The sequence below is a fragment of the Agelaius phoeniceus genome, chromosome 9 (assembly GCF_051311805.1).
Source record: "Agelaius phoeniceus isolate bAgePho1 chromosome 9, bAgePho1.hap1, whole genome shotgun sequence".
NCBI lineage: Eukaryota > Metazoa > Chordata > Aves > Passeriformes > Icteridae > Agelaius > Agelaius phoeniceus.
This window is the reverse complement of record NC_135273.1, coordinates 17633328-17649601: the sequence shown is the minus strand read 5'-3', so window position 1 is coordinate 17649601 and position 16274 is coordinate 17633328. Positions and strand designations below refer to the sequence as shown.

General features: G+C 43.3%; 1 protein-coding gene across 1 annotated transcript; it reads right to left on the bottom strand.

Moving 5' to 3' along the window:
* Nucleotides 1–5417: 5417 nt before the first annotated feature.
* Nucleotides 5418–11650, bottom strand: LOC129123375 (bone morphogenetic protein 2-like). The gene is made up of 5 exons (XM_054637707.2): nt 11162–11650; nt 10922–11061; nt 10086–10202; nt 8708–8909; nt 5418–7094 (listed from the first exon to the last, which is right to left on the bottom strand). The coding sequence occupies exons 1-5, from the start codon at nt 11640–11642 to the stop codon at nt 6643–6645; spliced, it is 1392 nt and encodes a 463-aa protein (XP_054493682.2). The 5' UTR covers nt 11643–11650; the 3' UTR covers nt 5418–6642.
* Nucleotides 11651–16274: the final 4624 nt, after the last annotated feature.

Genomic DNA, 16274 nt, shown 5'->3' with positions numbered 1-16274 from the left:
AATTTTAATGCTAGAAACGCGGGGCTGACATAATTAAAAGTTAGCGCTGGGGAGTCCTGGGTGCTGCTCTCGGCGGACGGAGCCCCGGGGCGGCGGCGCTTCAGCACCACGGAGAGCGCCCGCAGCTCCGGCCCCGCTCCGCGCCCCGGCCCCGGCCCCGGCCCGCCCGGTCCCCCCCGGGGAACGGCTGCGGGCAGAGCGGCTCCGGCCTCCCTCCGTGTCCCCCTGCTGCAGACGCTTTCCTGCCAGTTTGGGACTACAGTGGAGAAAATATGCAGTAAGTTGTTTGGGATCATGACTAGTATTTCTCTGATAGTTGCTCTGATCTAGCTACCAAAGCACTAAAAACAAGAATGAAATAACATACAGAGCTGCAATATTTCAGGGGAAAAAAATACCTTTTAATGTAATGTTCTTAAAGTCTCCTTCATAAACTTAATTTTCATTACTATTATTATTAATGTTGTTATTACTGTGACTATTGTGACATCAATATTAGTTACTAGGTCTGCAAGAAAAAGTCCAAATAAGTATAATTCAGGATAGACACTTTGCTGATCATGTCTGTCAGCGCAGAACTGTTCCTGTGCTGCACACACAAACACCTTTTCTTATATTTCACCCATGAAAACAAAACCTAGGGCTGAACTGCTGAGCAAAATCACTGAATGGATGTTTTCCTTGGAAACACTGAGCTTTGAGGGGATCATTCGAAAAACTCAAGGAACAACTCAGTTGGATGAAATGGCCCTCTTGCCCCTCCATGTCCAAATGCTTCCTTTCCTGTGATTCTCAATACCTGACCACAGAAAAAGGCTAGCAGCTAAAAGGTTATTTTACCCTAATTCATGTGCAGTAAAATGTATTTTCCAATTAACCAAATTTGCCGATTTGTCCCGCTTGGACACTCTTATAATTTATAATGTAAAAGTGTTCTTTCTTTATCTAAAGACCAAGGTGACTGCTTTTAATTTTCTGTAACCTCTTTACACTTGATGTTCACCAGACTCATAATGTTAATTGGCTTCATATACGGATCATCAGTTTAATGAAGGAATAAATCCTATGTTGCTTTATGTCCCTCTGTTTTAACAATGATTGCTTTAATGAAGAATGTGACGTGTTTGAAATCAAAGCTGCAGGAGACATTAGAGGTTTTTTTTTTAATGATGACTGAATTGCTTATTTAAAGCTAAAACCATGAGGTTTTCATATTTCAAAAGCTTTTCTTCAAATAATTTTACATGGAAAATACTGACACATTCCTCATCAGAGAACTCTTTCTTTGCAATTACAGGCAGGGACTGAGAATAGCAGAGTCCTGTAATATAAACACCCCAATTAGGTTATGAAATTATCTCTAGGCTTTTATATCACTGCAGTTTTCATTCAGAGTTTAAGTAAAACTCCCATTGAGTTATAAGTAGTTATGCTAGCCTAAAAAAGGAGTATTTGGGGGTAATTAACAAACCTCTTTGTCAACCGACTGTATTTCCACTGTTCATGGGTAGATGAAGAAATTTACAGGGGAGAAAGGATTGTCAGTTCATACACAAAAGCTCTAGATTGCTATAGTCTATTTTTCCCCATGGAAATTTTAGGATTTCAGGAGCAAGGGGAAAATGTAATGAAACATGGACTCATAGAGGTAAGGTGACTGCAAATCAGAGCATCAATTAGGTCAAGCTGGAAAGCAGAAATTAGACCCAACTGCATGTGCTAGTTACAGTAGCTACAACAGGTTTAACATGCGCAAAGAAAATGAATTCTGGTAATTGAACTTCTACATTCCTGGTCCCATTTATAGCAAGCTTTCCTTCTCTCTCTTCCTTCTGCCTTTAATGGAGACTTCATATACTGGTATGCATATACTGGTATATATTGTCTTCTAATTTGAGAGCTGTTGTTAACAGAAATTACATGACCGTTAGATAAAGGAACATGCAACATCAGAGAGGAAGGTCTCTGATCAGAACCTAGACAAGGGCTAAGCAATCAATTGAATTGGATAGAAATTTCATGACATGGCAAAGGAAGTGCATGAGACTGAAAGGGATATTAGCTTAAATTACATACCACTGAGAAGTTACTCAGTATGCCAGGCCTGATCCCATGATTTCTTGTCTTGTTTATATCCTGGCAGTGTTATACTCACTCAATCCAGGTCGCAAAAAGCTTCATGTATGTACACACAGACCTTCATCACTGCCCTCCACATAGTTCTCTTAGTGCTGTAAGTTTCCCTTCAGAGCTGGCCAGGACCCTATGAACAGCCCATCATTCACTCCTGCCTTCCCTCTCAATGCAAAACAAGAAGGAACCTTGTGGCACCTCTAGTGGCACACAAGATTAGTCTGCCAGGAGCCTTCCTCAGTATCCACCACTCTCTGCCTGGAGCTGTGCCTTTACCAAACCTGTGCTTAGCACAGGCAGGGTCTATGCCAGGATGAGGCAAAACAACACTGGTTTTCAGGGACATTATCTGGGTTTTTAGTGAAGATATCATACAAAGTGCTTCTTCTCAGATAAAACAAGTCTTCTAACCAAGAGTTGTGAATAAAGATTTCCAAGGGAAAGTCTTTCAGTCTATGGCTTTTGAGGACACAGTTGCTTGGCCACAAACACTGACTCAGCACATTTAGCCGAAAATATGATGCAGATGAAGAGTTGATTACAATGCGGATCACAGTAGAAAGTGTACACAGATTTTTAAATACACACACCAGTTTTGTGCTGCCTGACACATGTAACCTGATGATTAATCAAGCAAGGTTTCTGTGAGCAGATCTGAACCACCATACTGGGGTTTATGCTGCTTTGTGTCACAAGGCCTGAATTTACAGCATCACCAAATCGTGGTTTCAGTTAAAGTTTAGTGACTTCTCAGTATCAGGTCATTTTCTCAGGGAAAATCTGCAGCTTCTGTTTTCCAGATAAGGCAATCCATTATTGCTCTGAGTAAGGGCAGTTAGTATATGCAAGAATCTAAAGCTGCACAGATTCTGTAACAACAGAAAGCTAGCAGTTCCCCCTTATTCTGTGAATGGCTTCTAGCAATAAACCCAATAGGAAGAAATAAAACTTTTTACTAGCTGCTTTAATGCACAATTGTCTCATTCACCAAAGGTAAGGCAAATTCACACCTACTAACGACTCTCCTTGGAGGTGAGCGGCACTCCAGGCCAGCACAGAAGTGGCCTAGGTGTGACATACTTTTGCACAAAGCCATTGAAATGCACCCTCTGGCTGTGGCAATGCTCTCGCATTAGCCCAAGCACTCCATCTCAGTTCTGGGAAAGTTGCACCATCCTTGGGGCTGAACCAGGAGTGAAGCTGCCTCTGAACATGTGCACGTGGGGGTACATAAGAATGAACCCACGTGTGTACACGCATTTGCATGTGCAATCTAAAAGGGACTGGGGATTGTTTGGAGGGTTTGGTATCTGTAGGAAAGACCTGGAATTTACCATAGACACCCAGTCACCCCTCTTTCCCGGAGACAAGCTCCAGGACTATGAATAAGTACTATCCTCCACGGCTCTTTCAAATAATTGTCCCATTTCCTATACGAAGAACAGGAACCATAGTAATTACCCTTGGCAGTCTGGAAGAAACACCGAGCATTCCTAGAAGATTGCCTCATACCGAACAGCATTTTCAAGCCTGCAGAGTGGATAGAAGAGAACTTACAGCACCGCTGTGCTCCAGCTTCCTCAGGGCAGGCACACAGAAGTTTTCTCTTCTTCCCCAGCTCACCCCATCCCTGCGCCCACCCCCCAGAAAAAAGGAAACCACCTCAGATCAATTTCCCCCAGCCCATCCTTTCTGCCTTACCTGTTCCAGGACACCCCCAGCAGATCCTTTCCCCCGCTTCAGTGTCAAGGAGCACCTGCCCATCATCTAGACCTTGTGAAAGGAGCACCACAGAAATCCCTTAAAAAAAACATTTCTACAATCAGGAGACCACTCCTGTAAATTTGTGCTCTTTACCACAACACACTGAGACCCCACTGCCATGTTGGCTTAGTGCTCTCCCCACCTTAAGGATCAGAGTGTGACTGCACATACCTCACAAGCCTGGACCACTTTAGTTCCAAATTTGGACCAAATGCTTTGTCATGGGGCTGAGCGTAACCCTTCAGCTCTACCATGAGTAGGATTTTCTTCTTATTTTGAAATTCTTAAATGTTTCAGTTAATGAATGAGAAGAAAATTCACCTTTATTTTAAAGCAAAACAAAACAAAAAAAAGGCAACAAAAAGAAAGAGCCTACTTGTGCTTAATTGTTATTCTAATTACAAGTTGTGGTGTAGTGTAAATTTTTTCCCTTGGCATTATTATGAACCTCATTTCCTTACAAAGTCCAGGATAAACAATTCCAATATATTTTGTTTTAATTATCAGGGTTTAATGGGGCATAATAAGACTAAGTTGAGTGGTGCAGAAAAAAAATAATTTAATGTGTGCAAAACTACCTAGTGCTCCTACCTTGCCTGTGCATATTTCACCTATTGTAGGGCAGCACTATGTTAGCTAATATTCAGTGTGCCCATCATTTATTTATTAATCATACCTGCTTTTCAGTAGAAATTTTTTTTCCTGGCATCTGAAACAAGAAGAAACATATTATGACATCCTAGAAAAACAATGGGCAGTTCTCTGGGTTGAGCAGTGAAGGATGAAGCTGATATACAGCTGATGGTGCTGGAAGCATTTGTCATGCATGGACAGAAGATGCAATGTTGGACACAGATCCTGCCTCTGCCAATCCACTCCAAATGCTGTCAGTAAAAACTTCTGGCTTCAGTTCTTAGGGCCTCTACCACAAGAAGCAAAAATAAAACATCAGCTGAAGTCACCATTCAGAAACAACCTGGTCCAGACCCTCACTGAAGATGCATCTTTCCCCTCCCAAGGTGTAGTTCCTACAGAGTTAAAACAGGTAGGTACTTCTGCTGGGAAAAGGGAAAGAGCAGCCTGGGAAATAAAACAGTTAAAGGGAGATCCTTTATGGCTCTCTATGCTTCCCAAGGTGCCTTTGGCAATGGCACTGAATCCCATGGCTGGGTGTGGCTGATGCAGCACTTAGAACCACCCTGCTACCAGATTTACATTCCACTGTGCCAGGGCAACCACATACCAAGACCGAAACACTTTCACTTGAGGAATAACTACTGGATCCTCCCTGAAGGGAAACATGTCTATCCTCCTTATCTGTTCTACTCTTTGCCACAGAGGACTTGATATAGTACCCACTGAAGCCATTGGGAATGTCCTCTCTTCTGGAAAATTATTTGATTCATGACTCTAGGAAAGGTTCAAATACAACACACAAACCATACCACTGTTACATTACATTTATTTAAAAATTTGCATTTTATATTACAGATTAATTTAATATACCCCAAGTGTTTAGGTTTTAAATTAAATAAATTTATAATACACATCAGTATTTACAGAAAGAAAAACATTACTTTTTTTTTTTTTAAGTCTCATTGGAGTAAAAAAATTCTCCGTGAAGATTCTAGCCATGGGAGATGCCACATTCTGTGAGAGATCAGCCTCCTTCAAGGGTTAATGGAAACAAGAAACCACCCAGGCTTAAGATACACCTCAATGAATTGACTGAGGAACAGCAATGGGCTGGTTACCTGCAGGAAAATGTAGCAAGACTGAAAGATCTCAAGGGGCCCCATCCAAGCCTGGGCCTTCTATTCCTCAAAGAAGGCAGGGAATCAGCAGGTACACTGTGCATTCTATCAAAGCTCACCCCAGACACCAGACCAGGCCAGTATCTAGGACATTCTCATGGACTTCCAAAGCTTCATGGTTTTCTTTCCTCTTGCTAAACCACGAGGATTCTGACCCAAGCTTAGGATCCCACAGTACAACAAATACACAGAGGCAGTCTCTGGTGCCACACACCCTGACAGCCATCATAGGGACAGGCACTGCCTCACCTTACAGAGTTGCAGCCCTGAGTTAGAAGCCAAGTATGATTCCCAGCCAAATACTGACCCATGGGCTCCTTCAGACTGGCTAGCAAGTCCCATGGGGACTTATGAGGAGTTCTCTGCATTTGGTAGAGCTGCATAAAGCTCACGGGAAGAAGTTAATTTCCTGGTAATGCATGATCTGCAAGTTGTAGAAACCTCTGAAATTTACTCTGGGCAAATACCTACCCTGAAAGCTCAAAAAGTAGGACTGCACACCCCCACTGGATTGTGCATCCAAAACTGATTAGGGCTGTGCTACTGACACCTGCATCCCATCCTGGATGGAGGCAGGATGCCATGTCTGTTAAATCACTAGAAATTCTGAGCCTTGGTATACAGAACAAGACCTTAATTTGAACAGTCAACTTAATGTGCTTCCACTCCTTCACATAGCAAGTTCCTGATTTTAATGCTTTCCTTGGTGAACAGGCACTCAAAGAACTCTCCATGGAGGTCTTGAAGTCCACAGCTCTTCACAAGCCAGTCACCTTTCGACAGCCATGGTGAGAGGAGAAGGATTGAAGCACAGACCAGTTTCTGTCTCTCCTGCCCTGTAAACTGAAATGCCATCTCCTTTAGTATCTTCAGTGGTAAATGGGGAACTGAATCCAGGTGCACACAAATGCAGAGAAAAAAAGAAGTCTTGCTAATGACAACCACACCTTGTTGCCACCATGTCTTTATAATTTTTAAGTACGACATTCTGTTTGTCATCAAAGTAGAGAAGATTGAGGGACTTCAATTCATCTGGCACACAGCAGGGCATGCTGACATCTTGAGACAATTTCAGTGTATAAACAATGGACTGAACTGTAGCATGGTTTGTTGCATTTAGACTTTCCCCCAAAGGGAAGATGCAGGACCCTCTGCAATAAAATGCATTGTATCCACTTGGGTGAATAATCCATCCTGACCAGCCAATAGCATGGAAGTCCACATAGAGCTCCCTTCTGTGACATGCTGCCAACGGGCTCCTGGCAGCAGGGGCTGCAGCAGCTCGGGGTCTCCTGCTCATGCTGGCACTGCTGCTTTCCATTACAGCAGTGTCACGAGAAACCCGCGAAGCATCGGATTTGGCAGGGTGGTTTGTTTCTGATTCTGAAAGGAAGCTGTATGTTAATATTTCACAAACAAAGTTCATTTACAAAGTACAGTATTCTGTGTGAAAGTCTATTAATTAAATCTACATCGAAGTCTTCAGAGCAGATTTTAAAACAGCACCTAACCTGTGAATATACCAGAAGGGGTGTGTATTCAATTGCCACTTCAGCCATACTTCCTAATCTGTCAAATCTTGTGTCTTGGAAAAGCCCCAATTCAGCAGAAATAGAAAAAACTCACAATGATCTACCAAATATTCTGAACTCCACAGTTCCTCTTCAGGGCTGAATCTAGTCAGAATGGTATTAACTGTCTTCATACAGCCACTCCTACAACACACATTATTCTGGGCAGTGCTAACAGAGGGTGGAGATCACAGCCTTTTTCTCTCCAGTATCCTCCCAGGAACTATACCCATATACTTGCAAAGCAGAATGTGCAAAAACCTGGTAATGTGCAAAGTCATATTGTAAAAAAAAAAATACATTTTTCAAATTTTTGATCCTAAAAAAAACCACCACCAGCTTTACTGAACACTAAGGAATTAATTGTACTGACAATAGGATGCTTTCTTGAAGAACCTTCTGAGAAGCCCTGGGATCCATGGAGATCCATGTACACAAGCTGGAATTCACTGATATGCAGAACAACCTGCGTGATCAATGACAACTAACAACGAGCAGGTCTAGAGAGTTTCTTCGTTAAAGAATCTCTCAATCCTGACACAGTGCAGAGCTTGATGCTCATTAAACTAGATCTAGGATTTCACTATTAATTTTTATTTGGAAAACAAAAATAAACAAACCAGCCTAATTTTTAATTTTTATATTTTATTTCTAAATAATTTCACCACCTACTTCTTAATATTGTCCTACCTAGCTTCTAATATGCAAGTACAACCGTTTACCAGAAAAGCCTGGAAAGCCAAAACAGTATGATTTTTGCCCCTCCCTCAAGCTCTTTGCATTTATCAGGCCCTAAAATCCAGCCTTAGCTGATTTTACACTAAGGCCAGTGGGAGAGGTAAGACGCTGTTTTGTATTTTAAGGGACTAGGGCGTTGTCTTTGATGAAAGCAGCTTTTAGTCACAATGCTAATTAGTCACTGAAGTTAAAAAGGTGCTTAAAAACCAAGGACAGAGAAGTTCAAATTGCTTGTTTTACAACCTCTTTCACTCTTAAAATCACACTTAATGACTCTACTTACAGATACTTTACCAGAATTTTGACAAAGCATTCCAGGTCACTGAGTTTTTTTTCAGTATAAACCTAACATACAATTTTCATGCAAATTTCACCACCACAAAAATAATATAAGCAGTACTTAAATAATAGAACTCCCACCCCTTTACAAACGAAATAAACCCGATTCTCCTTAGGATTAATGAATATTTCTGGCACACACAGTTTTTGTGAAGGGAGGGGCAATTTAGGATGCTGGTGACCTACTAGAAAGGACTATCAAATCAAATTTGTATCAGTGACAAAGCAAAACTTCAAACCTGTTCAATACTGCAATAAACTAAATAAATAACTGAGGTTAGGTCTACATGAGGTAGCAGGAGGCGACAGACGATGAACAGGCAATTCATACTCTAAAAGTGCACTTACTTGTAGCAGAGGGTACAAAGCTGTGAGACCTGCGTTTGTTGCTGTTCGTGAAGAGAACAAGGAGAGCATTTCTGCTCTCCTGCAAAGCGCTCTGGCTCTTGGCAAATGTAACCACGTCGTGTTTCATTCCATTGCTGGAAACGTGTGTCGCAGTTATCCAAAAGCCATGGTTGGAGCTGCTGTTTCCAACCCACTTGGAAACCTGGTGAAGATCGGGAAAAGAAAAAATATTGTTTCAATATTCTAATTACAGCATTGTAATTAAGCAATGTTTATAATAAGTTTATATTAGGAAAAGAGAATAGGCAACAAGCTATGAGAGCATAAGGACATATATTATAATAGAAGTGAGATAACTGTATAGCTGAGACTCCATTGACTTGAATATTTAAACAAGTAATTCAACACTTAAAATACAAAATAGCATACGCATTCCCCAAAGCTACATTTACATAAAGATAATTAATTTCAGAGAATTTACCAGTGAACACTTGAGTGTACACTCAACACTTTTTAATATTAAAATAAGCTCTCTCTGACTTTCAGCAGGAATTTATTTTTCATAGCAATCTGAACACAGTAATATGAACTCCCCAGACTTTTCATACCGTTAAGACTTATGTGTGCCTAAAAACCATGACATTTGAAGAAATTCACAATCAAGCAAATTTACTTATCAAATTGTTATAATTGCACATTGATCGATTAGGCCAGGTCATTCTCTAGCAGGAATATCATGCCTTAAGAAGGAACTCAACCAATCATCCAAGCACGCTGCTCAGCCTGATCATAAAGCTAAGGCAATGAAAAACACTGTCCCAGAGTACAGCTTTAATCCACGTGTGGGTTCTTTTGCTGTGGAAAGGCATTCACCTACTGTTACAATTTATGGATAGCTACAAAGCAGATCTTGAAGCTCACAGATACAGAAGTCTATGGGGGAAGTTGAATGACAGGCAATCCAACCATGACAAACTCCGGAAACACAATGTTGAAGCAATACTGCTCTACAGAAATGCTGCCAGAATAAAACGGAGAAATTAAAACCTACTCTTAGAAGGCAACCAATGCCAGTTGCTTTGGCAGTCTAAAGACTAGCACAAGGTTTTAATCAGTACTTGGCCTGACGTCCCTTAATCGGCTAGGTTTGGGTTACTCAGTTCTCACCATGCTTGTGCTCCAAGCAGCTCATAAACACTACTTTATTTCAGGTAGCACTGGGTGTACTTTCAAGGGTAGAGAGAAAGCTTCTCCCTCTGCTGCTGTCCTTCTGTTTGAACTGACCTCAAAACCCATCTTAATGGCAATGCTGGAGTTATAAGATGTCATTTCAAGAGTTTAGGAAAAAAAAAATAATAAGTCAGACTTCTCTGCTTACTGTCTGTGTGACGTTGAAGACTTCCCAGCCTTCTGTGTAGAGGGACAATAATCTCGATGCAATGAGATGCTTTTTCTGTGGCTTATTTTCACTCTCCAAGAGCTCATACACTTCCACCTAAATAACAGCAATATACAAAAAGAACAAGAAGAAATTAATTTGATTGTTCTTAAAGCAAACTAGGAGGATGAAGATTATGCAAGTTCCTGCTACATCACAGCTGTAAAACTGTACTCTCATTCTAAAAGAGGCAAAAAGTAGATTTGGGACCGTTTAACAGAAAACCATTTATCTCTACATACATCTACTTCTAGATGTGTTCAGAGGCAGGATACCAGATATAGATACTATAGAAAATTATCCATCCCTATCCTGTTTTGAACACCTGACACCGTCAAAGTCTTCTGTTCCTCCTCATACTTGTCTTCAGGTCGGCAAAAAGTCCAATCCTGCCCTTTGCCAGAGGAATAGATACACTCAATTTCCTTACCCCCCTTGTTTTCCCATGAATCCCTGTATGTTATTCCTATTTTTCGGAGCAGCTCCAGCAGATAAATTTCAATTCGAATTTCGAAATATCTCAAATCCCAGAAAAGTAATTTGGGATAGGTCTGACATTGGTATCTTTAGGGAAAGCTCACTGCCATAGCACACAGGTCAGCATAAAGGCAAAGTCAAAACTTTACATTACTTCTTTGCATGCTGGAAGCAAAGGAACAGTGAGGATGACAAAAATAACAACAAAGCAGGTTTGTGTGACACGTAGTTTCACTCCTTATTTTCGGTATTAATAATAAAGATAGCAGAATTAGGTGTTTAAATATTTCCCCACTTACTTTGCAGAAGTGTTGCGTGTCGGACCTTCTGGACCGATGTGCCCTCTTAAGCTTGAAGACCCTGAACTCGGCTTTCAGCATCTGCTCGCTCTTCTCCATCGCGCTGATGTCGAAGTAGAAGTGGTGGTGGTCCACGTGAACTGGAAAAGACCCTTCTTTAGGAACACTGCCAGACCCCTCGGGCCTGCCCCCGCCCGCCGCGGGGATTCACCGGGGCTCGGCCCCGCCGCCCGGGCCCACCTCGGTCCTCGAAGCTGCGCACCACGTCCCCCTGCAGCAGCCCCGGGGCGCGGGTGATGCCGTTGGCGTCGGCCACCTTGTTGAAGAGATCCACCATGAACTGGGGCGGCTTCTTGCGGGGCAGCACGTCGGGCGGCAGCTCCTCGATGTCGAAGACCTCCCGCAGGCGCTGCAAGGCCGCGGCCAGCACGGCGTCCCGCGGGTCGGGGCGCAGGGGCAGGGCTCCGGCCGCCCGCAGGCTCAGCAGCCCGGCCAGGCACAGCCACAGGCACGGCGGGCGGGTCGCCATGGACGGCGGCGCGGGCTCGGCCGGGCCGCCCCGCGGCCGTGACCGCGCTGCGTGAGGGGGCAGCGGCCCTGCGGCGGGCCCGGCCCGGCCCGGCTGGGCGCGGCCAGGCGGGGGAACCGAGCGCCGCTCAGGGCACGCAGCCCCGAGGGCCAAAGGCCCCGGGCAGGGGCGGCCGCTCCGCGCCCGGGCCATCAGCGGCGCTTAAGGGTTCAATGGGGCAGCGCCGTGCGCTCGATGGCATCGGAGCGGCCGCCCCGGGGACAGGGCCAGGTGTCAGCGAAGAACAGAACACCGCACTTGCGAAACCCCTAGCCTTTCAATCGACCATCTTTTTTTTTTTTTTTTTTTTTCAGCTGAAAAAGGCTATGATTTGGAGATTGCTGAGCCCAGGTGATGTTTCCTGTCGTTGCTGTAGCAATAAAAAGTATACTGGGAGCTAGGCGTGAGCTTCTGTACATCCCTGCCTCCGGAATGCCCGGGATCCGGGCACCCTCCCGTCCCGCAGCGTGCGGAATGCCCGGGATCCCCGGCCCCTTCCCGTCCCACAGCCTGCGGAATGCCCGGGATCCCGGCCCCTTCCCGTCCCACAGCCTGCGGAATGCCCGGGATCCCGGCCCCTTCCCGTCCCACAGCCTGCGGAATGCCCGGGATCCCGGCCCCTTCCCGTCCTACAGCCTGCGGAATGCCCGGGATCCCGTCCCCTTCCTGTCCCACAGCCTGCGGAATCGCCGCTGGTGCGGCCCTGGTGCCTTGGCCGGGCTGCGGGACGGAGGCTGCAGCTCCCCAGGCTCAAACTCCGGCCCTACAGCTGCCCGGGGGGAGGAGGTTTTAAGGACAGAGTCCGGGGTTCTGCTAGTGCAGTGCAGCAAGAACAGCCAGGCTTCGAAGTATTCAGGGATAGGGGCAGGAATATACACACATTCTGACGAGCTATTTTAAGGCTAAACTATTTCCCAGAGTCAATTAGCTTTCAGTAATTTGCCTTTTTTCCCACCCATTGGTTGATGAAAGGGATTCCACACCCCCAAAGAAATACTAAAACGGAAAAGCAGCCCAAAGGAACGAACCCCAGCCCTAAGGATCCTGAATAGTCGTCCTTTTCAAGGCATTCTGACAACTTACAGGGGAGCAAATAGTCCTTCCCGATGGTTCGTGCAGCAGTGTCTGTTCTTCTTGTGTCACACTGCGCTGTATTCTCTTTCCAGGCAGGAAAGTATTGGGAGGTATTTTGTGGGGCAGATAAAAATGTCTAGTGCCTCCTCTGCTTAGCCACACAATGTTAGACAGAAGTATTTGCATTGAGCAACCAGATGGACCTACAGGAGAATAAGGTGGGGACAAAGAGGCCACAGCTCCACACAATCCCGAATTTTTGCCCCATGAAGTGCAAAAGATGAGTGGAGGAAAATGAGAAGCAGTGATGGGTTAATCAGACCAGTGTAAAGAGCACTGTTGCTGTACATAAAGCTTCAGCCAACCTTGATCCTCAAAATTCTCCAGTTACCTTGAAAGGGCTGCAGGTATCTCAGCTCATGCCTAGCAACAGTGCTGGATAAAATACGACCCATTCAGCTACCTGCCTGAGAGCTTGGAAAAAGACTGGTAAGACAGGAGAAATCATCATTACATTGTTTTTCAGTCAACCTAAAAAGCTTTGCTTCCACTTCACGGCTTCTTCACATTCTTATTCACACAAACTCTACCCTGCCCCTGGGTCTTTTCATTTACTCCCAGTATCCTCTCTAGGCATATACCTTCATTTTTACTCTCATGGTGCTGCTTCCAGACATTAATGTCTGGGAACACATAGCTAGGGTTCCCTAAGAACCTTAACTCTGCCCCAGAGGCAAAGATTTATGAAAAAAATCCTCTCTGTTTAATATAAGCTGGGACTACAAACAACGAAATGCCTCTATCCTAGTGCAACTGCAGAAATTTCAGCCTTCAGTTAGCCAAACGTAACCCACTGAGTGCTGTGTTCTTTTATTTTCATATTTCTGATTAGGCAAACAACATAATGAAAGCCTCTCTCCCAATTCTTTTGTAAGACTGCATGACTCACCACTTATGTAAGCCTTATGCAGGAGTTGGTCATAGCTCCTCTGATGATTCTACGTCCTGGTTTGCAATTAGTGCAAAGCTTCTACCTCCCTGTTCTGTACAATAAAAATAGGTTCTCTCAACTTAGGTTGTGAGCAGAGTAGCTTTGGGAGCCCAGGAAAAGCTGTGAATCTGTAGGGAACTATGATAGGTAGTTAACTTAAAATTTTAGGTGGATTCTCTTGAGTTCAGCATTGGCATTGCTTTCCCTTCTCTCTCAAATGACTGGACAAACAGCTTGTTGGGTCTGAAGACTTCACAATCATCTGGCTCTCAGGTATAGTGTATGGGTAACAATGGGGGTATTGATTGTATGGCCTGCCACATCATCTTTGATGCCATTGTGGTGAATATAGCATAGCAATATTGAAAAAGCATGGTTATTGCGTGGGTAGAACAGGCTGGAAGCTGCTTCTTAACACAGCTGCCTGACACTTCCTATGTTTTCTGTGCTGGTTCTGTAGTTCCTAATTAAATGACTCACAACAGGTCTATTCTTTCTGGGGAAAAGAAGATTACGTTTCTGCTCTGTGAATGAAACAATGATCCTCTGCAGTCTCCCCTGTGTTTTTCAGGCAGGGAGCAAGAACATGAGGTGTTTCACTCAGTTCCACAGCAGCTTAGGCCCATTTAAAAAAAGAAAAAAGGAATGGCCCTTGCATGAAAGATAACAGACTCCTCTTTACTTTTAGTGGTAGGAGAGGCAGCAAAACCATGCCCACCAGAACAAGTTAACAATTACTAAGGAAAGCTTCATCTACTAAGTTTCAGCTGAAGGCACAGGACTGTACCACATCAGCAATACTGTGTGAAGTAGGAGAGGTGACATCACCCCAGAGCCCAGAATAGCAATCCCGTGAGGCCTGGGAAGATGGAGAGAGCCCCTGAGTTAGTAAGCATTTAGTATATTCAGCATTTAGTCTCAATGTTGGAACATGGACATTATAAATGGCCCTAAGTAGCAGATTGTTTTTACCATGTATCTAAGAGATAAATAAATATCTCTCCCAGAGGAGATAAACTCCCAAGTGCAGACTGGCCAGCACATCCTGACTCCTAGACATGTGCTCTATGCAAGCCCTTCAAAAACTGCACTCTCAGAAATTTTCTCTGATAGTTTTGTGTAACTTAGAGTTGCTGGATTAATGATCTAGACAATAAAATACCATATTACATGTTTTTTCCAACCAGGGCTTCTTTCTACTGTGCTATCATTTCTTGAAGCATTTTTGAAGGACCTGAAAGATGTATTGTTTCCCTCTAAAGACTGCATCCATCAGATGGAGAAACCAATGCAGGAATTAGAGTACCCAGAGATTTACAGCAGAAATTCCAGACATTCCTGTTCCTAAAAGACCAAGCAGGTAGATTACTCCACATTTTAAATCAATCTCACTGACTATGTTACCAAATGTAAAACATGAGGAAAAATTAGGAAGAAATTTAGTAATTTCTTAGCCTGTACATTGGATATATACCAAATTTGGATAAAATCACTATAGGGTCTCGTAATATTTTAATTTTTTACCAGCTTCATATATCTTTTGAGAAGGCACAGCCACCAGCAGCACAAGAGGCATTGCATCATTTTCCTTGGTGAATCACTGATATACAGCTGTTTTACTGTTCCTTAACACCTCCTCCCTTCAAGAGAGACAACTGCTTAAACTGTAATGACTGGGTTTTACATATGAATCACAGCAGTATGCAAAAGGAATTCAAGTTAGATATTATCCCACCAGTTTTAATTATTCCTCTACCCAGTTCCTTATTTTAAAAATAAAATTATTTTGGAATAGAAGAAAAGGAAAATAACAATCAAGTTTGTCCCTTCTGTTGTAGCCTATTGAAAGGCAGAGGATTACAGCAGTAGCAGACAGCAACATTTAGCCAAGTTTAGCAATCTTGGAATCAGAAGCAAAGCTGACCTTATGACTTGAGTACAACTGTCTATAGGAGACTGTCACCTGAAGCCAAAACTTGCAGATGTAAAGCCCCACTTCTTTATAGCTTTATTTGGGAGGATGACATTTATTATCTGCAACAGTCTCAATTCTCCACATGGTGCAGCCCTTTGAGAAGAGGCTGAGCCAGAGACAGAAGTTAGGCATTTAAAATACCATTTTTAATCACCATTTCTAATCAATCTATCCATTCAGCAACTTACATTTCTTTCATGGTGGATCATTATAGACCAGAAAAGTCAAAGGCCTACAACCTTTAGCTAAGTCTTTTTTTCTCTATGTCAAAATTTAGTTCTATACCAGAGACGTGTTGGTTGGCTATACATTTCAGAAAAAGGGTGAACACAGGAGAGTAAGCACCTGGAATAAGGTAAAAGGAGGATAAGATGGGAGGACAAGGGAAAACATCTTCATAAGCAAGGTTTTTCTACCTCCCCCTTTACAAATATGGTTTGAAACCAGAAGGAACAATTATGATGTTTTAACTTCTGCTGTTAAAGTATCATTTCAGCTTGTTTTACCTAAGCAGTGTACACAGTTCCCACAACTGCTTACTGAGAAATCAAAGTTTCTGCTATTTAACTTTCTAGATTTTTATTCAACTGTATTTGTCTGCTCAGCTGTGTGGATGATAGGTCACATCCCACAGTAGTGTGGTGCTCAGCTTTTAGCATCTTTCCTGTAAAGATATTTTCAGTAGTTCCTTGTGGTATGCTTTTCTTAATTTAAAGTTTATAATCGCTGTTCCATGATGACATGT